The 26,693-nt window shown below is 31.7% G+C and overlaps 2 protein-coding genes across 2 annotated transcripts; one reads left to right on the top strand and one right to left on the bottom strand.

The window, feature by feature from the left end:
• Positions 1-466: 466 nt before the first annotated feature.
• LOC143041929 (uncharacterized) lies at positions 467-15,585 on the top strand. Its single transcript, XM_076214076.1, has 6 exons — positions 467-627; positions 814-955; positions 7,313-7,589; positions 9,920-10,251; positions 10,604-10,824; positions 13,832-15,585. The coding sequence occupies exons 2-6, from the start codon at positions 898-900 to the stop codon at positions 13,961-13,963; spliced, it is 1,020 nt and encodes a 339-aa protein (XP_076070191.1). The 5' UTR covers positions 467-627; positions 814-897; the 3' UTR covers positions 13,964-15,585.
• On the bottom strand, positions 14,338-25,637 carry LOC143041930 (F-box only protein 8-like). Its single transcript, XM_076214077.1, has 6 exons — positions 25,478-25,637; positions 21,931-22,193; positions 21,212-21,338; positions 20,691-20,809; positions 20,042-20,226; positions 14,338-17,875 (listed from the first exon to the last, which is right to left on the bottom strand). Exons 2-6 carry the CDS (start codon positions 22,155-22,157, stop codon positions 17,676-17,678), a joined length of 858 nt encoding a protein of 285 aa, XP_076070192.1. The 5' UTR covers positions 22,158-22,193; positions 25,478-25,637; the 3' UTR covers positions 14,338-17,675.
• Positions 25,638-26,693: the final 1,056 nt, after the last annotated feature.

Raw genomic sequence — 26,693 nt, 5'->3', positions numbered from 1 at the left:
GTGTTCGAGGAGAAGAGAACTAGGTTTTGGTTACAATTGGATCATCTTCTTTATCTATGAAATAGATCTTGCATAATATTCAACCAACTCGCGGTGCAGTCTGTAGTTTTTCTCTTTTGAATGAATAGGGTTAAATTCACCATAACCGCTTGAAACTCTTGCTATATTTACCTCTAGATTTGCAGCATCTTTCTATCATGCACTATTGTAAAAGGAAAACAAAATTGAATATGGTTTCAACGGGGAAATATATATACGCAATTGTTTTGTGTATTTAATATAATTGCACTTTTCATGAGATACAGAAAGTTATATCTTGGATATCCCACAAGTTTAAAAAAAAAGTTTTTTTCTCGATTTTCTTATTCAGTTCAATGCTCTAGTTGCTCTAAATACTTCTGCGATATTGACCCTTTTATTTACAGTTATACATTACTGTGTACCTCGATATTATAATTATGCATACTACCAGTTTTAATCGGTCTACTTCACTAGTCTAGACAAAATACGTACATTTAATGAAAATGAAAAGTGAAAATAGCGTAATTTATGCATGACGTATCCTATGTTTACAGAAACCATGGAAGTGGTATTGTGTCAAAATACATCTTATGACGGAGTGACATTGTAAGTAGAAACTTGTTCGTTAATTAATGAGATGTCATTATACAATTATATAATCGAGAGTGAAATGCTTGTAATTAGATATGATTATGAGATGCACCTATAAAAATGAATCAACATTTTGATTTCGAATTTGATATCTTTCAAAATTCATTTCAACTCATTCGTATGTATCGTTCTATTTTCAAGTATGTATATGTGTGAAGAAATGGTAGTTCCAAAATAAAGTCTGCTTCTTCAACAAGAACGTCTTGTGATTGAAAGAAGTTGGACATGGATGAGGATGAATCGCATGAAGAAAACTCCGTTGGAGATCTAATTTACGAACGAGGTAATCTATACTAATGCAGAAGATTTACACTAATCAAGGGACAAGGAGTATTGTAATTAAACAACCTCATAAATAAGGTGTATTAAATACGCATGAAATATATTTTGAAAGAATGATTTCAAGATCATTGCAATTCACTGTAAAGTAAATTTGAATAACAAAGTGTATTTCAAAAACCACTAACAGAATACTACATAAAAATGTACATACTAACTATTTCGTTTTTTGTCTATTTTCTCTCATATACTCTTCATACCGGGGTAAGTAAGTAAAGTAAGAAACTTAGTCATATCAATACATGAGTAAATTATAAATTTGACAATTTGACATGTCCGTCCGATTTGAATCTTAAATTGGCATACGTTTAATAAGATGATATGTAATGCATAAAAGACCAACTTTGCGTTAATAAATAACCCCTCCCCTCACACTAAGATTTTTGTTCAAGGAGCGCATACTTATAGTTAAAATTGATTCTGAATAAGGATTTTCAGATGATTACAAGATCCTTTCATTGAAATAAAACAAAACGTTTAATTGATGAATTATTATCTAAAAGACAGTCAAAAGTCATCAAAGGGACATTCGACTATGAATCGTAGAATAAACTTTCAACGCCATGAAAAAAAAAGAAAATGCCCTTTTAAGAGAATTAACAGACGTTCCTTACAGTATTTGCTCAAAAAAACATAAGAACTGATACTGTATTACCAATAACCGTTCTGCCAATATTGTCCCTCAGTTGAGTGTGTTTACACGCATTAAGTAGAAATAACAATTTCATCTTCTTCCTCCATAAATTGATTTCTATATTACTAAATTGGTCTTTTTATTTTGATTATGCCATTTTCAATTTTGACGTTTGAGAAATGGAATAGTACATTATAGAATCGATTAATGGAAATGTTATGAATTGAGCTGTTTGATTGGTAATCAATGTGTTTAATTATCTATAAATATATAGATTGTCTACCTGAACGTTGTTTGCGTGACAGTTGTTCAACCATTGAATAAATTTCAATATAGTGTCAGTACTTTAATGTAATTTCCAAATCCTATTCTTTTCAATCATTGACTAAATGATAATCGAACTTAAAGAATATCATATAACCTTTTGTTTTTTACCTTTCTATTTCCTATTTAATTTATAATGGTTACCATATTAGTACGGTAACCAGACACAATATTCTTTAGATTTAATCGCCAAACATACTGTATGGTTTTATTATATATCATTGGATCCGGAAAAATGAGTACTTTCGAAATATCTATGGCGTCAAAAAGAAATGTGGTAACAGTTTTGCATAACATAAGGTCAAGTTATTATTTTTATTCTTCCATATTTTCAAAATTTGAAGATATATACAACAATTTATGTTAAATATCAGATAAGGACATTTTTTCAAATCAATGAATTATCTCGAAAATGTAAAAAAAAAAAAAAAAAAAGGGAATTAGGAAGTCGATTTATTTTGTTTTATTATACAAGATCAACACAAATTTTTTAAAAGTTACAGTAGTTACATTGCCAGCTGACCTTTAACCTCAGCAATAAAGAATAAATATTATTTTTACCTGAAGCCTGAAGCGTTTTTTGCAAAAGCTCATTCATGAAATTTATTAAAACTAAGAACTAAAAACCACCCAATACCTCGAAAGCAGTTACAATTAAAAAATCGAGATCCAACAGAATTAAGCCAGAAGTATCTTCTGGTTCATCTGTCAAGGAACATGATTGGAAATTTGTATATGATTCTGACCCTTTACAGGAGCATAGCTCTGGCATGTAAGGTTTTGTTGTGAACAAACAAATGACTTTTTACATGGAGATTTTCCCTCACATGAAAAGACAAGATCCTGCAAGATTTCTGCTGACATATGCCCTTTAAAATACAAGGGTGTAATGGACCTTTAACTCTCGCCAACTGTATTCTAAAGTTGACAGAATAAGGGATTTAGCCATGTGTAATGCGGTCCAAATTTTAGTTTGAAACGAAGCAAGTAAAACATGCTGTTTCAGTTCCGCTCCACAGGGAGGTACCTGACTAAACTTACATCTTTACTGGTGGCAAGCTTGACGCGCATTGTATAAATATCATGATGGAATGATTAAAAGAAAATTTTCTGATCATAAAGCTTTGAAATTAACTTTCATGCCCAAACAAGGACTTCATCTTTGTCAATATTACCAAAGCTCTGCAAATCACTGATTCAGAAATAGTCGTGCGTGTCCTTCAAAGTCTTGTAGACAGTTTTTTACCTACCCCAAACAGAGACGAAGTTGTGTCGCCTCCGGTAAGTGCATGTACAGCAGGCAATAGTTGATAAATTGTTGGGGAAAGACAGGCACATAGTTGATGAATGGGTAAAAATCTTCGCCCATCCTTTACAATGCTCATGGTCCACATCTGCACCCACAACTCAATTGTATGTGTCATATGTTTGTAGTAGTGAACATACAGAACAATCACATTCGTATTAGAGGTCCGTATGATTGCTCTTTTCCATTTCTCTAAACTTCGAATTAAGGTTTAAGGCATGAAGTATCATACGAGTATTGGCCTCCTCTTTAGTGCTAAACAAGTTAAGACAGTCATAAACAGTGTTGATATAAATAACTTTGACAATTTCGGGATTTACAAACATTCCGGCTAAGTAAAGCTCACAATCAGGTGGAATCATAGGGGAGTTGTCAAAGTTTTGAAGAATAAAAACTACCAAAGACATTAAGGAGAGCCTGGGTTTTTTCTTCAACAGAAGGAAACTTCTTCAGTCAGGAATACTTCTCCCTTCAATAATCTGATACACTTTGGTGGAAGCTGTGGTCTTTATGCGGCGTTCCCTTTCAGCAGACTTGATAGAGTTGTTCATGTCGTAGCGGTCAAAAACATCTGCTAATGTGTAAGCTTTAGAAAAGCATTGGGAAATATTTTTTTAATAGTCAACTGCAAGGTCACCGAATGTTTTTCATTTTTCTTAACATCAATACATTGAACCAATGCTATACCATCTCTGATGTAAGCTGTGAGTGACGGTACAAATGAAGGTAGTGAAGGTGCACAAGAGACTTCAGATTTTAATTGCTTGACCAAATCAGACATGCATGATTTTCTCATGGTGCCGTAATCACGAAAAGGGGAATTTGGAATAGGACCTAAAGGGTGCGGCAGTACATTTTCTATTGTAACATCATCTCTACAGTTTGCAAACATCTGTGCATGTCTAAATACAATTCTGGATTTATGTGACCTGAATTTATTTCCCCCGATTTACATTTAAGGTTTATTTTTGTGGTCATGTTTTTAAACGTTTTTAGTTTTGACTTTAATATTGGACTGACCTCAAGAAAAAGCACTAGTGATGAAATGTCTAGACATGTTCAAGCCTTCCTCGATGGCAAGTATTTTGAATATCTCTTGTAGCATGCATTCCAGAAGAGATATGGATTACACATGGAGGATGGTGTTCCATATCAAACGGATCAGTTATGGTTCATTCAGACGGTTCACAATGGCAATAAAATTGAGAATGGAAATGGGGAATGTGCCAAAGAGATAACAACCCGACAACAACCCGACCATAGAAAAAAACCAACAGCAGAAGGTCACCAACAGGTCTTCAATGTAGCGTGAAATTCCCTTAACCGGAGGCGTCCTTCAACTGGCCCCTAAACAAATATATACTAGTTCAGTGATAATGAACGCCATACTAATTTCCAAATTGTACACAAGAAACTAAAATTAAAATAATACAAGACTAACAAAGGCCAGAGGCTCCTGACTTGGGACAGGCGCAAAATACGGCGGGGTTAAACATGTTTGTGAGATCTTAACCCTCCCCTTATACCTCTAGCCAATGTAGAAAAGTAAACGCATAACAATACGCACATTAAAATTCAGTTCAAGAGAAGTCCGAGTCTGATGTCAGAAGATGAAACCAAAGAAAATAAACAAAATGACAATAATACATAAATAACAACAGACTACTAGCAGTTAACTGACATGCCAGCTCCAGACTTCAATTAAACTGACTGAAAGATTATGATTTCATCATATAAACATCAGGCACAATCCTTCCCGTTAGGGGTTTAGTATCATACCATCATAACATATATGAGAAGAACATAACCTGTGTCATGCCAACAACTGGTTTTTGAATAAATGTGTTTAGTTCCGATGCAAAGACCCTATAAGTGAATCAATATTAACGCCAAAATATGCAATCTTTAATGACCTGACAACAGTATCGTAACTATATCCCTTCTTAATAAGTCTATTCAAAGGTTTTGTTAGTTTTTGAGGCGAATACTGACACCTTTGTGCTTTATAAAGAATATTTCCATAAAAAATTGGATGTGAAATACCTGAACGTATAAGAAGTCTGCGTGTTGAGCGTAATTTACGAATGATGTCCTTATACCGATGATAAAATTTAGTAAATGTTTTGACTAGTTTGTGATATCGAAAACCCTAGTGTAATAATTTTTCAGTAATACATAAATTTCTCTCGTTAAAATCTAAAACATTGTTACATACACGAGCGAATCGTACAAGTTGAGATATATAAACACCGTAAGATGGTGACAAGGGAACGTCACCATCTAAAAATGGATAATTAACGATAGGAAATGAAAAATCATCTCTTTTATCATAAATAACATGTTCTTCATCTCTTTTCATTGCTGTTGCTTTTGTTTCCTAGTGTGAATTTACATTATTAGCAGCAATTCCAGCCCTTTTCAGCATTACCAGCATTACACGACTAAGGGATTATAGGAAATGTCTAGTACGTGTCGGTCCATCTAACAAGCGCAAACTTTTATGCCTACAGTGCTACCTGATCCCCTTGAGGCTTTTATAACGGTCTTTTCTGTTACCATGTCGGTCCATATACCGTTAAAATATCCAGGAGTCTGTCTAATAGCAAAATCGCCATCTATAAAAGGTAAAGTTGAAGCATATCGAGTATGTAAACTGCCATCCACCCTCAGTAATTGGTATGGTTGGTTACCAAAAAATCAGGTAACATTTGAGGTGAAGATCTCAAAGAAGCGACTAAATACCCTCTCGTTCTGCTATAACATTTGACAGCAAACTGTCTACTGCTTCAAGGAACATATCCAAGTATTTGAACGTAAGTGATACAGCACATCCCCATTGCTTATATGTATCTATAAGAGGCTGTATATGAGCTTCGAATAGCTCCGTCATATGAGCTTTAGGACTTGTGTCTAGCTTGAATTGCTGAAATAATGCTTCTGATATAAACGAATTTGATATTATTGATTAATGAAGGTATGAAATATCATATAAATGTTGATTATTTTACATTTTACGTCAAAAAAACAAATGATGAAATTGAATTGAAACATACTCTATTAAATGCAAAATATTCGTATTGTTAAATTTTTACATAAACTCTTTAATAAAGGATTAATTTTTCTAAACTTTATTTGAAATCGTTAAAATAAGGTGTAACAACAATGTATATAAAAAATGAAATCATATCACGTATGTTCTTTTGCAAAGTAGACCTAAAACTTTTCAAAGTAAATTTATTTTCAAGTAAACTAACGTACTTCAAAGCCCATTTTGCAAAAATTACACCGTACGATTTTTTGACGACAAGTCAAAATGTTAAGTTTAGCCTTTGAACTACCAATACTGTGATTTATTGCCGTAAAGTCCGAATGACAATTAAACTCTTTAAATACGCGACTTTTCCTTACTTGGTCACCGTACTATATATACGCATTTGAAAGGGAAATGAAATCACCTATAGCATTTATCAAGTTTGATTTAAAATAATATAATCACTCGTACTTATTTCCATTGTTCAGTCTTTTTGTACGTGTTAAAATGGAAAGATATGTTTCTCGTCCGCTGAATGTGGGTATATATAAACATATCTACAAAAAAAGTAAAATCAAAAAATACCGTACTCTGAAGAAAATTCAAAACGGAATTTTGCAAATGGCAAAATCAAAATATCATACACATTAATCGAATGGATAACAACTGTCATATACCTGACTTGAAACATGCATTTTCCTATGCAGAAAATGATGGATTATACCTGGTTGTATAGCTAGCTATACCACTTAGTAGTATGACAGTCGCATAAACTTCCATTATTTTGAAAACGATATATGAATAAAAACAGATATAATAGGTAAAAATGTCAAAATTGGGTTAAATCAGTCAACATTGTGTTATAATCTTCATCACTTCAAATATTTTATATATTTATATTTTATACAAAAATGAAAGTGAATAAAAAAACATAATGTTTATGACTGATATAAGCCACAATTGGGAATTAATTTGAATCCTAATTATGAAAATGATCTTTTTTAAGATACAAAGGAGGAAAATTGTGAAAAACCAGACGAAGAGGATGGTCATTGTTATGAACGGAAACAAGAACTTCTTCAAGATTGCAAGCGTTTAACAGAAAATGTCAGAAAGCCTTTAAATGTAGCTATCATAGGACCACCAGGATGCGGCAAATCTTCGTTCCTTAATACTGTGTTTGCTAGTTTAAATAGTGATCGCTGGTACGAATATGCTAAAATTGGTAAATTCGGAAACCATGAAGGTGTTATGGGTATGCAAGTTACAAGACGTCTGAGAAGGTATTTTTAAAATTAAGTATTCTAAATCCGCTAATTAATAACATGAATAACGTTTATGTTGGTTTTTTTTCAAATATCGAAAGTTTTTGACAAAAAGCTTAATCAATATCTGGCGTGCAAGATTGATTCAACAAATTTCAGCTTATTTAACATTTTTGTTGTTAAAGGTAAGAAATATTAAAGTAATTATTGACTTATATGTTTGTAGATTTCTTATAAATGCTAGCGCTAGTCAATGATTTCACATAAGGTTCATGTTTTCCACCATCTTTTGCAACCTGTCTTATTTCATATATCTTAAGTTTAATATATCAACACGAAATCTGTTTTCAAAATAATAATAGTATATCTGGTATAAATTACATATTTTTATTTTCTATAACAAACAACCGCATATACACATATACAAATGGGTCACCTTAACTCCTAGACAAAAAGGATGAGAGTAATAAATGACAGCAGACGGTTCTTTGTGTTTTAAGGAGAGTGAATTGATTAGCTAAAATTTATTTTATAGACCGGTGTGCACCAGACGTACAGAGATAATTGACAAAGTCGTTTGACGTTCGTTGCACGCCAGAGAAACGATAAGCAACCGTTAAACGCGCGTTGCATAAGACTAAAGTACGTCAAAATGCAAAGATATACGCTTGGTAAACGCTGGAACTCAAGACTTTTTTATGCAGCATAAAACTTTTCATTTTGCTCAAGTGTTTGTCAAGCGTATGACTGTACGCTACACGCACGTAATACATACGCTACAAGCGTGTTGAAAACGCTACCGATATTTAAGTTTAAGACACGTTTAGGGCATGTTGTGTACGCTTCAAGATCGTTCGACTTTAACTTAAACGTATGCTGGTATGTTTGTAGGGATTCAATTTTTGGTAGAAGTTGTCAGTTTTCATTAATTGGTTTGTATATTGTTTTGTGCATTTGCCAAATTATGCATGTATACACCAAGCCGATAGATAATTGCTTACTCAAACTCTTTGTTCGACTATTTCCCTGATGACAACTGAGCGCAGAAAATGAAATTTGTTGAGGAAATTTTGTATATCTTTGCCATATATAAAAAAGAAGATGTGGTATTATTGCCAATGAGACAACTATCCACAAAAGACCAAAATGACCCAAACATTAACAACTGTTTGCATTTATCATATTCTGAATAAACTCATCATAGATACCAGGACTAAATTTCGTATATACGCCAGACGCGCGTTTCGTCTACAAAAGACTCATCAGTGACGCTCGAATCCAACAAAAGTTAAAAAGGCCAAATTAAGTACGAAGTTGAAGAGCATTGAGGACCAAAATTCCTAAAAGTGTTGCCAAATTCAGCTAAGGTAAACTATGCCTGAGGTAGAAAAGCTTTAGCATTTCAAAAAATTTAAAATTTGTAAACAGTAAATTTTATAGATATAATTATATCAATGACAATTCATGTCAGCACAAAAAGTGCTGACTACTGGGCTTGTGATACCCTCGGGGAAATAAATCTCCACCAGCAGTGGCATCGACCCAGTGGTTGTAAATAAACTCATTATATATACCAGGACTAAATTTTGTATATACGCCAGACGCGCGTTTCGTCTACAAAAGACTCATCAGTGACGCTCGAATCCAAAAAAAGTTAAAAAGGCTAAATAAAGTACGAAGTTGAAGAGCATTGAGGACCAAAATTCCTAAAAGTGTTGCCAAATTCAGCTAAGGTAAACTATGCCTGAGGTAGAAAAGCTTTAGCATTTCAAAAAATTTAAAATTTGTAAACAGTAAATTTATAGATATAATTATATTAATGACAATTCATGTCAGCACAAAAAGTGCTGCCTACTGGGCTTATGATACACTCGGGGAAATAAATCTCCACCAGCAGTGGCATCGACCCAGCGGTTGTAAATAAACTCATCATAGATACCAGGACTAAATTTTGTATATACGCCAGACGCGCGATTCGTCTACAAAAGACTCATCATTAACGCTCGAATCCAAAAAAAGTTAAAAAGAACCGATCGAATAATCTTGAAACCTATTGTAATAAAACATATTGGTATTCATTGTTTTACATAAACATAGTTGATATTACTAAACGTAAGAGCTGATAACATAAATAACACTTTTTTATGAGAAAAGGCACAATGTTTTGGAATTTTGTATCATCAATGCTCTTCAACTTTGTATTTGTTTGGTTCTATAAATATTTTGATATGAGCGTCACTGATGAGTCTTGTGTAGACGAAACGCGCGTCTGGCGTACTAAATTATAATCCTGGTACCTATTCACCAATTTCATGTCTACTTCACATTCTTTTACTAAAATATTTCAGCTTCCCTAAAGAAGAATACTATAGACAGAATGACTTTTGTATGTTACCTACATTTATAGATATGACTGGATTTGAAAATGATGATTCAGTAATAACCGAAGAACTCTTATTCCTTGTCTTATCTGGAAAAGTGAAAGAAAAAGAGTCACTAAATGACATTGCGACATATGGTAGATTGCATGGAATAACTAAAATGAAAGAAGAGTACAGGTCCTGGAAGAGATTCCCTAACAGACGAATTAATAGAATCATCATTGTGTGTTCGTTAAATCCAGATTCTGCCATGCCTACTGCACTGTTTAAATCAGTTGTTAATGTTGCCAATGAATTGGGTAATACCGACATTATCATATATGAAACGTATGCCTGGACTTTAACAATTCTTACATTTTTTTTAATAAAAATGAAATCTTAAACTGTATGTTATATTAACATAGAGATTACGTGTTCTTGTTTTTTTTTATTTGTTAAAAGCTATATTGCAAGTCCTGCAAGATAAGGATTGAACATAATGAGTAAAGCTTGTAAGTCTAAATTACGCGCGCATTTGGTTACTCTATCAAAATATGGTAATTATTAGTTTGAAAAGGTATTGGTTCAAAAATATATTCCTGTATTGTGTAATAATAACACTCGAATTCTCTAGTCCAAACAGATGCATTTTTTTAAATCTTATTTTCATAGATATAACCTTTTATGGTGTAATGACCCATGCTGATATATGTAGAGAAAAGTATGGTAACAGATTACATGAAAGAGAGAAACTGTTTAGAGAATACCTTGGCTTACCTGAAAACAGATTAGCAAGTGTAATTAATTACTGTCCAGCTGTGGATCCTGATCGGTCATATGAGGATACTTTATTACCAGCTCTTGATGTACCTGTGCTGAAACTTTTGAGACAGGTAATTTAATGAAAACGCCCAAAAGTCCGTTTTTGTTTCAATTGCAGAAACAAACACAGGATACAAGCTCCCAACCGTGTTTCGGATTTGAAATAGCATGTCCCCTTACGGAATAATTCCGAAGGATTGTCTATTATGTTGATGTCGACAATAAGTATATCATAATTTCATAAAAATCGCGTCATGAATTACTGCAGTATGACAATTTTATCAGTAACAAGCTAACACCCCCTAAAAACAAAAACTTAACAAAATGAAAAAAAAGAGTGACATTTTTCAGTTCATTCTAGTAGAACTTATCTCTTTCGCATTGAGATTTCTCTCGTGTTACAAAATAGATCGATATACTGATGGTTCAATTCAGGTGATCTCAATCATGTAAAAACATTTTGGTAAACTTGTAACGACCAGCAATGTGAATAAACTCATCATAGATACCAGGGATAAAATTTAATATTTAAACCAGACCCGCGTTTCGTCTACAAAAGACTCATCAGTGACGCTCGAATCAAATATGTTATAAAAGGCTAAATAAAGTACGAAGTTGAAGAGCATTGATGACCAAAAATTGAAGCCAGTTTTGACGAAAAAAACAAAAATACAAAATGTTGTCTTTTCTGTTTTCAAATAGTACTGGTGAGTCTTTTGTAGACGAAACGCGCGTCTGGCGTACTAAATTATAGTCCTGGTATCTTTGATAACTATTTTAAAGCAAATTAAGATAATTGTCATGTTTGTGCTTATTTTTTATCATTACGAAGAAAAGAATTTACTCAATGTGATTGTTTAGTTGCAATTATTGGTTGGTTGGTATTCAACGACACTTTAAACACTAGTGTGCTGTTTTGTTGCGGACGCAAGAGTACCCGGAGGGAATTACCGATCTTCTGTAGGAAATCTAACAATTATAGTCAATTCAAATGGGAGTTGAGTACACCTGCTCAATGTTGTGTGATTCGAATTCACAACCTCAGTATTGACACGCTACGGATACAGTAGATCAACTACTTAGACCACACTTCCACTTTGTGTAGTTGTAATTGTGACTATCGAAAAAACGTAAAGCGTAAATAAATGTCTGTATTCAATTTTTTTCAAATATATTTATATGGTCACTATATTAACAATGTATGGCTTTAGAAAATATTCTGTACGTACATGCATTAAATTTGTTTGTCAGTCGGTGTGATTACGTGTCTGTTGGTTTGATTAAAATTGAGAATGGAAATGGGGAATGTGTCAAAAACAGGTTTAATCCACCATTTTCTACATTTGAAAATGCCTGTACCAAGTCAGGAATATGACAGGTCTTGTCCATTCGTTTTTGATGCGTTTTGTTATTTGATTTTACCATGTGATTATGGACTTTCGGTATTGATTTTCCTCTAAGTTCAGTATTTTTGAGATTTTACTTTTTTCAAAGAGACAATAACCCGACCATAGAAAAAACAACAGCAGAAGGTCGCCAACAGGTCTTCAATGTAGCGATAAATTCCCGCACCCGGAGGCGTCCTTCCGCTGGCCCCTAAACAAATATATACTAGTTCAGAGATAATGAACGCCATACTAATTTCCAAATTGTACACAAGAAACTAAAATCAAAATAATACAAGACTAACAAAGGCCAGAGGCTCCTGACTTGGGACAGGGATTGTATGTTTATGTGATGTGATTGTGTCCTGGTTAAGTAGATATTTTATCTTTTTTATGTTAACAGGTAACTCAGTTATTTATGTTACAAAAAGAAGCTCTAAGGTTAATTCGAAATAGAGGACGTTAAATTCCTATAACTTGAAAAAAATCAAACGTCGCACTATTTCAACAGGAGTAACGAATTAGAAACAAATGTAATATTTCTGACTTTCTTTCAGCATTTCCCTCAAAAAATGAATGGTCAAACCTGGTTTTATTTCTAACTAAACCTCAAACTTGCATGATAGTTGATTTTGGTGCATTAGGTTGGAAACCCAATCAAACAAAATTGGTTAATGTCACAATAATTGGGGTCCCAATGTTTTTTACAGAAATATCTTTTTGATATCATCCACAATGTCTATGTTCCGGACCATATGAGTATTTGGACCATACGCGTATGGTCATGACCATATGGGTATATACTCATATGGTACGGTCGGACCATACGCGTATGGTCGGGGTAATTAACACTCTGTTACAGTTTACTTTTTAAACCTTTAAACTATTCATATGGTATGACAGTTGATTAAAAAAGGCACTATCATATAGATGATTTTATTATTATATTATAATAAAAATTAGCTAAATAAGAATTAGCAGTTTCACATAGTTAATTTTATTTTTATATACTATGCGAAAACTATGATAAACACAATTTATACTGATGGTCATAACCGATGGTCATTATCGATTTTTTTTTATTACGAGTGACTAAAAAAAAGAAAATTTTTGAAGTAACATAGTTTATTTAATTTGTCTTGTGAATATTGTGTATTGCAGTCATGTTACGATATTTGAGATCTATAGCTTTTTAAAAACACCGTAGACAAAATGGAATGGCCCAAGACCTCAATATCACTGTATGCAGCTACAAAAAGGCTAGCTTTTCACTCGCAAACAAAAGGTGTAAATGAAAAGGATCGTGCACAACCAAGACTTGCAAATGCAAAAAGCTATGATACTGCGTGGAAGTAAATGTCACCATACAAGAATGTAATTAGAGATGAAAACTAACTATGGCATCAATGTTTAATTTTTACGTAGTATTTGAATTATAAAAATAATATACTGTCATGTAACCATCATTGTTTTTTTAGATAAAGTTTTTGTATTATTGAAACTTTTAAATGTAATTAAAAAAAAATACCTATATGGTCAAAGTACTCATTTGACCCGTTAATAACCAAACCAGTATTATATTCATATGGTCCGACAATACGTATATGGTCATGACCATACGCGTATGGTCCAAATACTCATATGGTCCGGAACATATTTATTTTTCTATGTATTAAATCCTTTATGATTTCAGATATTGACACCGGAACCAAATGATTCAGTTATGCATTTTGATGATAATGTGAAGGCAGTTATCTCGACCATCAAGATTCCCCTCATTATTTCAATCTTGGCTATGTTACTTTATACAATTTTTTACAAGTAATATATACGCATAAGATAAAAAAAATAAAAGAAAATGACTGCTATTTCTTTAACAGATCATAGTCAATTTTTTGCTTTTTAGATAAAATTATAAACAACTATTGGTGTATTATATACATACACATATTTTGATATTAAAGTTCTCATAATGAATATGTGAATTAAGGTTAAAGTTGTATTTACCAAAACTTCAAGATAAACTACCATGAACACAGAATTGAAAACATCACGCTTACAATATTGTAAGAGGATGGTGTTTTAGTTTGGGGAAAACATAATTGGAGGGCTTCAATTTTGATTTATTACAGATGACAATTATGCACAGTTGTGGTTAACATATCCATGCAATGTTATAATAAAAACAAGTAACACACGTTTGTAATCTGCATATTACTAGTTTATTTTTTTAGAAAATTATAAACAACCATTATCATGAACAACAAACAAATATAACACAGATATATTGCATAACTTAATATGAAATAAACATTCCTATATCTATACATTTGTATATTATCTGTTTTATTTTTTATTTAAGCCTTGTACAAATTCTAAAACAAAACAACGAAACAGATTATTTTGGTGTTGAATCATCTTACTTTAAAATCCAGTGCAACAATAAATGGGTAATTTTCAAATAAAGGAATTGCTCAATAAAAACAAGACTGGCTATCTGTTCAAGCATATAAATATTCAAACAGAGACTAAAAAAGAAAGTATTTGCACGGAATTCGAATTTACCAGACTACATTTTCAAAAAAAAAATGTACAACAAAAAATACTGAACTCAAAGGTAAATTTAAAAGGGAAAGTCCATAACAACTGACAAAAATCGAGTTTTATTAACCAATGGAATGTGTGAAAAACAAATCTCATGTTTGTGTGTGTGTACGTGCATTTTCGGAAGAATTCGGTGGTTTAACCTGGTTTTATAGCTAGCTTATCCACACACTTGTTTGACATTTGTTACCATTGAATTTAAAAGTCTCAAATTCTATGTGATAACTTCTTTCACTCGTCTATCTATTGAATCTTTATAAAAGATTTTCCATTCTGACTGAAAAAATTTCATTATACTTCAACTCAACTAATCTTTAAAAAAAAAACAGTTATCACTATGTGGGTTTTTATTACCGTGAATAATGCTACTGGGCGATTATGGCAAAAATATGAACTCACATTCTGATAACTGAAACATAGATATGTTTACAGATTTTTCCAAAAATCACATTCAATAAACTCACATTTTTGTCTATTCTTGTACAATCACAGTAATAAATGCATGCAATAATTTCTGAATTTACAGGACACAAATATTTAGCCTTAACTCATTCTAAAATATAAGTTATCAATCAAGAAGGCGGATATCTTGAAATTGGTCAATAAACCTGAATTTTGTGATGTAATGTTCCAAATTGCACCAGGACTATATAATCATTAAAATAAAAATATGTGGCATAATTGCCAATGAGACAACTATCCACCAAAGTGCAAACAACAATCATGAAAGCAATTATAGGTCACCAAACAGCTTTCAACAAGAAGAAAACTCATACTGTATTGTCAGATATAGATGGTTTTCCAACTTTTAATAACATAATCAAATATAAACATAAACAGTACCGAATTTACAGCATCACATTTAATGTCTCTTTAGTAATGCCAAAGTCCAAAATATTTGAGTTGAACAATTTTATATGAGCTGTAACTGTGAAATGTGACCCTTAAAAGAAATGTTTAATGCCATTAACATATTGACAATAGCAACTGAAATAGAAAAAGTTGTAAAAAATTATTACAAAATGACCATGGTTACACTCCATATACAACTGTTTCATTATTTGTGATTTTTAAACTATATACTACCATTATTATAAAAAGATCAAGAACTTTTTATAAACACAGCACTACAAATCTATTGGTACAATGTACATCTATCAATATAAATGAAGCATAGAAAATAAAAAAATAAAAAAACAACAACAATAAGATCTATTCCAGGAAAATTGAATGTGAGGATGAAGACCTTTTATTGATGAGCTCTCAATATTTATTCATTTATATTTTTTTTCATTATAAAAAATTTCATTTATGTAGATAGTTGATTCTGTCGTTTTGTGAAAGTATGCATACAAGCAATTGACAATTTGTACTTTTGTAGTTCAAATTTGCGAACAAAATCTATCAAAATTGGTCTTCAATGACTGATAATGAATCCATAGAAGTGCATATTGTAGCACTAATTAAATATTTATGTTAGAAAGTTGATTTTAAGCAGCAATCAAGATTATTTAATACAATTTCGATATTTCATTTAAGGAACATTTTTTAAAAGTCAGGTCCTTACTTCTGTCCATATTGCTGGGTCTTTATAACGAATTTCATGTTGTGGTCTTTTAAGATATAGATGCCAAAATTAAATTGAGAGCTGATAAATTAACACTGCAAACTATTTTTGAAACTTGCAAAGAACTATCTTGGTTTAAATAAGTTATATAACAATTTCTTATTTTCTTATTTGTAATTCCAACTGTACATCACAAAACAAACTTATTTATCATCTATCCCACATACTTTCCTGGAAAAGTCTCCCATCTTTTAAGGTGGGTATATAACATTAATATCACAGATATTTGATAGAGGTACACCTTTTTATAGAACAATATGGTTTTGATATTGTTTCTTTTTCTACCACATATTCTTATAAATACAATTACAAGACATTGAAAAAAACAACAGATTTTTTTTTCATGCTTCAGGAAGCATTTGTCTATAATCTTAAATCATTTTTAATAATAAATGTGTGAGCAAAGAGCTTAATATTTTTGAATAACACATTACTATTGAAACTTTAACCTTACTAAACAAACAATTTGTATGAAGGATATTTAAATCATCAAAATCCGATTTTTTTTACAAAAAGTTCTTAGAGAAATGACTAGACAAAGATTATATCTAAATAATTTAATTTGGATGTAACACGTCTTCTGATTGGCTGACGTCGTTTTGTTATCAGCTCATAGACATAATTTAGTCATGTCACCGTGACATCATCAACATTTTTTCATGGTTTACTCTGGTTTAAAATGGAATTTAGAATTATATTATAAGAAATAACTGTAATATTTTATCTGTCTATTCGAAATAACATATAAAATGTGTTGCACACTTTAAAATAACCCGCTACGCATGTTATTCAGTGTGCAACACATTTCTTATGTTATTTCTTCATAGACAGAAGATACATTACAGTCATTCCTTAAATCTTTAAATTGCAAGAAAATAAAAAAATAAAAATCTGTGAAAATTTTGAAAAAGCCCATAAATTCAATTAAACAACCTTGAAGCAAAATATTTACTGGCCTTTTCAGGGATAATACTTTTATAGTCATGGGACAATATTGTTATTGAAACAATCAACAAATAAATATTTAATCATTTCATTTTGTTTTGTTTTTAAACAAGCCGGGTTCAAAATTTTAATTTCAGCTATCTAAAAATTTTGAAACATGTTGCTTTAAACAATTCATTTGCAGCACAATATTCTAATTGGAGCTATCTGAAAATTTTGAATCTTTTCTGTTAAATTGGAAAAAAGTAATTTTAAACTTAAAACTAATAAATTCGTTATCTTCTAACTCCAGTAAAAATTAACAAAAACTGGTATGTCAAGTTAAATAACAAATACATATTTAAAAAGTTTCAACAAGTTTTTAATCGGTATCCTCTCTTGCCACATGTCCTATTAGGTATATGTTGTCATAGAGATGACCTGCAAAATCTTCATCTACACCAAGTGCTGCTCTCTTTGTATTTTTGATAAATTCTCTTTTTGACATTTTGTTCTTTACAGCTGGACTGGTTAGGTCCACAGATAACATAATCAGTGAAAAACACAACACAAAAACAGTATCTGAAAAAATAAATAATTTCAATTTATTATTATAACTAGTTTGTTTAATTGTTCCAACCTTCTTGTGAACATTTTTATTAAGGTATAGAATGGTACGGTAAATTTTTTTATTAACACTATAATTACTTTATATTTACACCCTTTCACTTAAGCAATGGAAGATACTAATAATAAAGCTTGTCAAGACACCAAAGGGATGTTCACAAACTCATAAGTCGACAGGGCTTTCCCTTGAAATTAAAGTAGAAGGCTCAATTAAAATTATAGGCGGCTGTAACATACGTTACGGCAGGGGGTCTGGGCTCAAGGCCTCCAGAAGCTCTGGCATAAATAGAGCAAAATCCTGCATTCTCCCACCTAATTTCATCTTTCAAATGACCATTTTTATTTATGTATGAAATAAAAGAAAGAAAAAAAAGAAATTTCATTTGTTTTTATGTTATGGTTTTTTATTTTTATTACCATATGCTTTAAATTCATTTACTTTTAAAGGAGTTTTATTTATATAATAATCCGGTTTGTTAGAAATCTTGATCGATTTATTTTGCATAACAATGTGCATTTGTAAACAAATGACCCCCCTTTTCTCTCTAAAGACTATTACGCGTATTTAAATCATACAATTATTTCTCAAGCATTGACAGAAAATTGATATATCCTCTGATTTTCTCTTTTATTTGTAAACTGTTCTATAAGTCCGATACATAAATCATTTTGAAATGTTATTTATTTGAGGTCGAGTTGACAATATTCTACTTTCGTTTTTGACCTTGATTCTCTGAACACCATGTGGGCTTTGAAAAATGACCTTCAAAAGATACTGTTTTCCAGATTCTGTACAATATGAACTACTACACTTTCTTTAATTTGACTGATATTATTCCTTAACATAAGATTGTCATCCTATCTGATTGTCTTCACGTTTTAAAAGCCAAAAAAAAAGCCAACGAGTTAATGACCATCGGAACGTCTCTATTGTTATCGTTCAATGACCATTGGAACGTCTCTCTTGTTATCTTTGAAAAGAAACGATGCATTCTGACTTTAAATAGACGACATACAGTGACCTGAATTCATGTCAGAACTATATTAAGTCCAAGGTAAACACTGACTTTTCATCCTTGTTTATCGTGACCGTGACTTTGTGACAATACCTCTCTCGGCTGCCTGTAAACATTTGAAAAAGATATTTTTGTCTTTTTGAATTTATATTTTTGGCAGTGAAGTAGCCGGCACTTGAAGCCACCGTAAACGGTGGATTTTTGCCGGCTACGGCTTCAATGGAAAGCCCTGAGTCGATAACTAATTAATAGAGCCATGGTAAAAACAAAAAAAGACCAAATGACACAAATAAAAGTACACAATACACAACCTAGAAAACTTATAACTGAGTAAGACAAACATCAAAAGTTTCTTGCACCAATTTGGTTTTGTCATTTAAATTGTTTCACTTTTGTCTTTTCTGAATCTTTCACAGCTGACTATGCGCTATTGGCTTTGCTCATTGTTGAAGGCCATATGGTGACATATAGTTGTTAGTTTCAGTGTTATTTGGTATCTTGTGCAGGGTTGTCTCATTGGCAATCATATCACATTTACTTTTTTTCATATTATATGTCATGTTTTAATTTAAGAAAACAGGGCCACATGTGGAGCAGGATCTGCTTACTCTTGCAGACCACCTGAGATCACCTAGTTTTTTGGTGGGGTTCATTTTGCTTAGTTTTAGTTTTCTATGTTTGTGTCGTGTGCACCATAATTTTTCTGTTTGTCTTTTTTTTTAGCTGTGGCGTTGTCAGTATATTTTTTATCTATGAGTTTGAATGGACTCGGGTATATTTCACTCCTATGAACAGATACAATAGTCTGGCAGCTGTAACATGTGACTAATTTAATTGGTGAGCCCTAATGGTTGTTGGATTTTATCTCATAAACATTTTTCAAAAATAAGTAATAAGTCATTCTCAGTTGACCTATATTTATAACAATGAAGTGTTTAAGCTAACAATTATAACTCATTTGACACTTTTCTTATTGCTTTTTCAAAAAGGTCTTTTAAAAGATTAAAACCTTTTTGGACCATACAATTTCCCTTGATCTAACATATGAGGCAAACCTTCCCTTTGTACAAAATATTATCCAATTCAGAATAATATGTAACTTTACCTTTAGATAGTCCTAAGTTAGGATTACATAAACAAAATCTTTCAGAAAATTTCTCCATCATTTCTGTAAGTAAACCACCTCTCTGTTCTGGTGCAGAAATTGTACCAAATAAATTCCTCAAAGCATTGGGTAGAAACTGCATCTCAAAGTTCTGTAGATGTACTAACTTATCTAATACATCTCGCCTGTAATGAGAAGTATCTATTTTTAAAGAAAAATTAAGTAACTTCTTCTGACAGCCTGTTTGACTAAATTATAAATGATACAACGTATGGCGATAAAATTTCTCATTCCTTTTTATAAATATTTCTTTAAAGGTCATGGTATAAATTTAAAATACATGTTGAAATCAAATTGCATGTAAGAGAAAATTGAACCTCTGCCTCAAACTCCATTAAAAGTAAATAGGCTTACATTACAATCTATATTCAAATATAAATTTATGTCCTGAATATGCATGAAATATTTGCCACTAGAAATTCAACAATCAATCTATAAAGTTTCAAAGCAAATACAGTTAACTCCCTTTCCTTTTCCCTTAAACTTTGTAAATGTGTGTCTGGCATAGAAAATGTTATCCTGGTATCTATGGAAAGTTATCGGTAATCTACTTAAATAGCAAAATAAATCCAAAAAAGTTTTACCTTACCTTTGATTTAGATATTCTCTTTTCTTACTAGGTTTGATCTTTTTAGTCAGATGTAAGAATTTTGCTATTTCCATTGGACTGTTTTCCACTAAACCCTGTCTAAACAAATACTCTTCTCCCTACAAATGAAAGGTTCAGAATAGAATAGATAGTTATTAATTTCTTTTGTCATTTTGGTCTCTTGTAGAGAGTTGTCTCATTGGCAATCATACCACATCTTCTTTTTTATATCAGTAGGTTAAATCTTATTAATCTTTAAATCTTTTAAAGCAGACATGATACATAGTACTACAATTTCAGGATTTTGAGGTAGCGTTTACATTTTTTGCACATTGATTTTCTTTATTTTTTTTTATTACAAGACAACTTATGTAATTTTTTATTATTTCGAGAAATCACATATATTGCGTAAATACATTTTGGTGTTTGTACATCAGAAAACTACAGAAAGTCACAGTCAATGAATATCAACACCAATAACATGTATCCTTTTTTTTTACTCAATTCCAACATTATCGTACCTCAAAAGCATCACCATTAAAAGTTAATGAGGCTTCATCAAGGATCATGTAAAGATTTTTGAAGGAGACTTTTTGATTCTGTATGCGTTTGTAAATACTAACATAGCCCCAAGAGTCTTTACACAGTCTGAAAATAAATAGAAATATTATTGCTTATCAGCATGTTAAGATTAGTCCATAACTTAGATTGCCTGCGATTACAAATAAAGTTATGTTACGTTACATATGCTTATATCTAAAAAGTATAAAGAGCTGAACTGAATAATTGATAGTGTAAACATACACATTTACTATTTTTTGTAAAGAAAGAGACTCAATACATATGTATTTTGTATCCCAGTTAGTCATTTAATTTTTCTTCTTCTTCAAAACTTAAAATGAAACAGTTTGTACGTTCATTATCAATTATAGTTTTCTTGGATGAATATTATTCGAGCGTCACTGATGAGTCTTTTGTAGACGAAACGCGCGTCTGGCGTATATACTAAGTTTAGTCCTGGTATCTATGATGAGTTTATTTACTTGTAGATTTTTGTACCATACTTTTCAAAGATTCAGGTAAAAGTTTATTTCAGGAAATAATAAATCAAGCAAAAGTTACTCCATTAAACCTTGCAAAAGTTACTACTACATGTACGAAATGTATATCAATAAAATCATGAGCATTGATGGGAGGAAAAATACAATTTAAAAATATTATTCAAATGCATGTATCTCACCCCATCCACAATAGCTCATCATTAGCTAAATTATTCCAAACACATGCAGCAAGGCATAGATCTGTGGCATTGAGATGTGACAAAACAGCTAGGCCTAACTCTGGTGGGAGATTCTGCAAGTCTTGAAACTTGGTCACTGCATTGTTTTGTTTTGTATTTTTTTCGAAGTTTTTTTCTAAGTTCTTCTCAATGTTACTTGTGTTTATTTTCCACAAAGCTTGGCCCATATTTTACATGGTATTGCACTACCAAAATGTTATCAACTGCAATTCAAAACAAAAAATAAAATAAGATGTAATATTTAGATTATTTAAATATACAAACAATGTGCCATGATTCTTATATGATTTGCATATCAGGGAATATGTTTATGATTGGTTGAGAGGGCTTCCGGTAGTTGACTATTGACATTATTTACTTTTTGATAGATGACGTTGACAGAACTATTTTTTGTATGATGTAACCAATGTAAATACACCTAATACCTATTTATTCCATTCTGGATAAGTTCTAAAATTACACAACTTTTTCATCCAGTTGAAGTTATCTGGGACCCTGTTTAAACAATTCACCATGCATGCTACTTTTTAATGAGACCTGTTTAAACTACCGTAAATACTTCAAACAAAATATTTTTTTACTTAAATTTAATTTCGAAAAAGTGGATCATACTCTATCAAAGTTTCTTAATGATCACTTTCTTAAGTTTTTCCTCCCTCAGCTCACTACTGATGATCTCTATTTTTGGCGGCCTGACCCAAACAGGAAGTTGTATAAATGACTGTGTTCCCAAATTGGACTAAATAGTGATATAGTGTATTTAAACAAGATGATGGCAACCTTAAAAATATCTATTTTCACTTAAAGTTAAATTAAATAAAAAACATAAATCATTTATTTGAAAGATAAGGTATTTTTGTACTTTTATTTTTATCAGATAGCAAATTTCATGGAGTACTTTTTTATTATATTCATGCACCACGTCAATTCAAAAATACAAATATACAATTAACGTGTGATCAGTCAGAGCTCAGACTGTATAAATAAGTCTTAATCTGCTTTTGACTCATAAAGGTCTATATTTGTAGATTTAAAGATTTGTCTCCCTTTAATTTAAGACAATTTATGACTTCAATAAGTTGATTATTGTAAGGAAAGAGATTTTTGACCTAATTTAAAAAGTTGCAAATATTGGCTCCTACAAGTTGATAAGTTACCAAAATTGGTAAACTTCAAGACCCATGCATATTTATATAAAGGTCATGCATCTATATGAAATTATGACAATATTGAAAGACAATGCTTTGTCTTCAAAAGAAAAATATGCATGAGGGCCTAAAAAATGGAAATTATGTTTATTTCCTTTACAATCTTACCATCTATAGCCACACTAAATGTTGAAAATAATCTTATGTTAGGTAAAAATGTTCAATTAGATAATTAAACATAAATAGCTCATGTCCTTGTGAACTGTCAGACAGGTTTGTTTATGATGTCATAGGTCATGTAGGTGGTTAACTTTGGCCAGCAAAAACAATTAAGTCTTTTCAGAAACATAAATAGACTTACATGTAAACAAGTCTGCCGTTTTCTGACTTAAACATGTTAAATAACTCTGAGAATGAAATTTCATTTTTTATGATAAATGCATTTTTTTATTTCTGTAAGTCAAAAACAAAAAACGACTTGTTTACGTCTGAGCTCTGACTGGTGATAGAGGTTATGAGTGGGTATAATAATTCCCTTATCACCAATTTTAATGAATGATAATGATGATAAGCTTCTTCAAAAGAATTTATTGGTGTATAAACTGGGCCAAGTCACTCACAAACATATCATAACTTCATTAAGAGTCATTTGTTTGTGAGTGAATTGGTCGAGTTCATTTATTATTTAATCCTGTAATAAAATCTTTGTTTATATATAAAAAGAAGATGTGGTATTATTGCCAATGAGACAACTCTCCACAAGAGACAAAATTACATAGAAATTAACAGCTTTAGGTAACCTTGTGACCTTCAACAATGAGCAAAGCCCATACTGCATCATCAGCTATAAAAGGCCCCAAATTTAGTTAAAAATTCTTTCAAAAAAAGTCCTATCTCATTCCAGCCAGGCCCAGCCAATCAAGTTCTTATTTTCAGTCGACTTGATTTGTTGTATGCAATAAATTGCTACAGTTTCTTTCTATAAAACTATAGGCCTGAATTCTATGAAACGAGTGACGGTTGATAAATAAAATTAATTAAATTCTTGAATCAATGCATGCATATATCATAAACTTAGTCTTCTCTGCATGATTTTATCATTTTTTACGCATCATTCCATTTTGTATTATTGTAAAAAAAACATTTCAATTTGTCAGTGTTGTTGTGAAAATATGGCAGCTTATGATTAAATGGTCATGTTTTGAAGCCTTTATTATTATAACAATCAACAAAGAAGCATGAATATTCAGGTCAGAACGTGTATTGCATGTAAGATAAGACAGATTATTTTGATGATGGAGCATTTTTACGTTTGTAGACTGTCTCTGCCAAGTTGATTTTACTTGCGTAATTGGTTACACCAGATTTTTACTTTTAACGAGAAAGCTCAACTGTGATAACTTCATGATTGGGAGGCCTGTATTGTTAATATAAGGCATGCCTAAATTTAAAGAGAGTTAGAAAAGTACAAAGTGGTTGAGGGGTTGGTCCCAGCTATTAATCCTGACGATTTTCTTGTTAAAGTAAACCCAAGAGGAAAATCAAACCTAAAACATTTGACAATTTTGTATGTGCCAATATAGTGACAAATTCAATGAAGAACAATATGAAGGCGCTAGAAACTATCCCTAGCAACACTGATCCATACAAGAACTCTTTCTTTGTCAAGAGCATATATACTACACTGGAACCAACTGGAAGACCGTATTGTATGCGCAGATACAGTTGAGAGCTTCAACTGGTCAGGAATAACCACCAATTAGTGGATTATACCTCAATTGACGTATAGTCCACCAATTGACATGTAATGATATAGACCAATTGGATGATTGGTGTATAATTCTTTGTTTTTCAAAGCAAATTATTCCACCAAATTAATCATGCTCCTATCTCACACTAGCATTTTATTACAAAAAACCTGCATTATATGTCAATTGGTCTATACCCATATATGTCAATTGGTGGATTATACGTCAATTGAGGTATAATCCACCAATTGGTGGTTATTCCTGACCTGTTCAAGGCTGCTCTCCAACACCGTCAATAGGTGTCTCTCTCTCTCCCATTGAGTAACAACCAGAATTGGTGTCTTCAACGTATACATACAGATACAGAAAAACTTTTTAGAACTGTTGTCACTAGTTCGTGATGTCTGTACACTACATAGACATAGTAATATATGAAACTTATTTCTTTACTGGTGTGTAGCTATTACTTTTGGATTGTTACTACAAAAGCGCCAAACTATATAGCAATACATATGACTATGAGCCGATGATGGTTAGTATTTAAAAAGGGGGGTGTCACCGGTATGGACAGTGACACCCTAATTCACTTACCTATTTAGCTAGAAAGTAAATTGTCCGTTGTATGTGCTAGACTCATTCTTCATGAATGAGATTATGTGATGGCATTAATCGGCGTAGAGGGACATGTTGGTTTATAAAACCTGTCAAAAATGACGTGGAAGTGACCGAGTTTGTTATTGTATTCAGCAGTGAATGGAATGTTTTAAAAAAGATTTACAAAAATAATAATTATATCAATCAGCATTGAATTGTGTATAATATCACAGATAATATTATCTTTATAAACCTTAGAGTCATGTCTTGCATCATAATTAAAAATTTTAGAAAGCGAGAAAAAAATTGTAAAGACATCTCGGACCTGTGCACTTTCGCCCCAAGTAAACTTCAAAGATTTACATGTCGTATTTAATAGGCAGTGTCTGCGCGTACCCGCATGCGGGTACGAATGGTCATATTGCCAGTCTTGGCTGCGCGTACCCACATCCGATTTTCTATTAAAATGCCATCGGATCGGGAATGAAACGTGAAATATATACGGAAATTATCGATAATATAGGGATTTCAGTGGCGGATGCAGGAATTTTCGAAAGGGGGGGTGCTAGCCCAGGGCAAAGGGGGGGTGCAGGGGGGGTGCAAGCATATGTCCCGATTCAAATGCATTGATCGGCCAAAATAAAGGGGGGGGTGCGGACCCCCGGAACCCCCCCCTCTGGATCCGCCACTGGATTTCGTGTAGAACGAGTAAAGAGTAATATTTTCAAATTGTATTTATTAAATAATGATACATAATAAACATTACAAAAATTAAATGCACAATGATGGAAAATGAAACTGTACATTCCCTGTAAAAGAAAACATGATAGAAATTAATACTATTATAAAATTAATTTAAATGAAAATTTTAAGAATAAAATTTTAATAATTTAAAAAAATACCCATATGATATTTTAAAATAATCTTTTAGTAAAATGTAAAACAGAAACTGAAATTTTAAAATATATAAAAATTCTAAAATTTAAGCTTGAGTTTATAAAAATTAAAGAAGCAAGTAATGATATCAATTTAAACCAATTATAAAAGATTCATGTAACTAATTAAGGTGTTGTCCATCTTTAGTTACGCCAAGTTTAATGTGGAAAGGACATTCCATTTGGAAAGTACTGAAATTAGACATATCCTTAATATCACGAACGATTTACAATACAAAAACTATAAGTAATCGACATTATAAAAAAACTTAAATGAA

Source organism: Mytilus galloprovincialis, chromosome 8 (genome assembly GCF_965363235.1).
Source record: "Mytilus galloprovincialis chromosome 8, xbMytGall1.hap1.1, whole genome shotgun sequence".
NCBI lineage: Eukaryota > Metazoa > Mollusca > Bivalvia > Mytilida > Mytilidae > Mytilus > Mytilus galloprovincialis.
The sequence above is the reverse complement of the archived record's forward strand: the minus strand, read 5'-3'. Positions and strand labels throughout refer to the sequence as shown.

Excerpts from the sequence above, each read along its gene's own strand:
- LOC143041929 (XM_076214076.1), top strand. The coding sequence starts at position 898 with ATGGATGAGGATGAATCGCATGAAGAAAACTCCGTTGGAGATCTAATT. Across the intron at positions 956-7,312 it reads AGATCTAATTTACGAACGAG|ATACAAAGGAGGAAAATTGT; the intron begins GTAATCTATACT and ends ATCTTTTTTAAG. Across the intron at positions 10,252-10,603 it reads TAATGTTGCCAATGAATTGG|ATATAACCTTTTATGGTGTA; the intron begins GTAATACCGACA and ends TTATTTTCATAG.
- LOC143041930 (XM_076214077.1), bottom strand. The coding sequence starts at position 22,157 with ATGGGCCAAGCTTTGTGGAAAATAAACACAAGTAACATTGAGAAGAAC. Across the intron at positions 21,339-21,930 it reads GATGAGCTATTGTGGATGGG|ACTGTGTAAAGACTCTTGGG; the intron begins GTGAGATACATG and ends ATTTATTTTCAG. Across the intron at positions 17,876-20,041 it reads TAACTTAGGACTATCTAAAG|ATACTGTTTTTGTGTTGTGT; the intron begins GTAAAGTTACAT and ends TTATTTTTTCAG.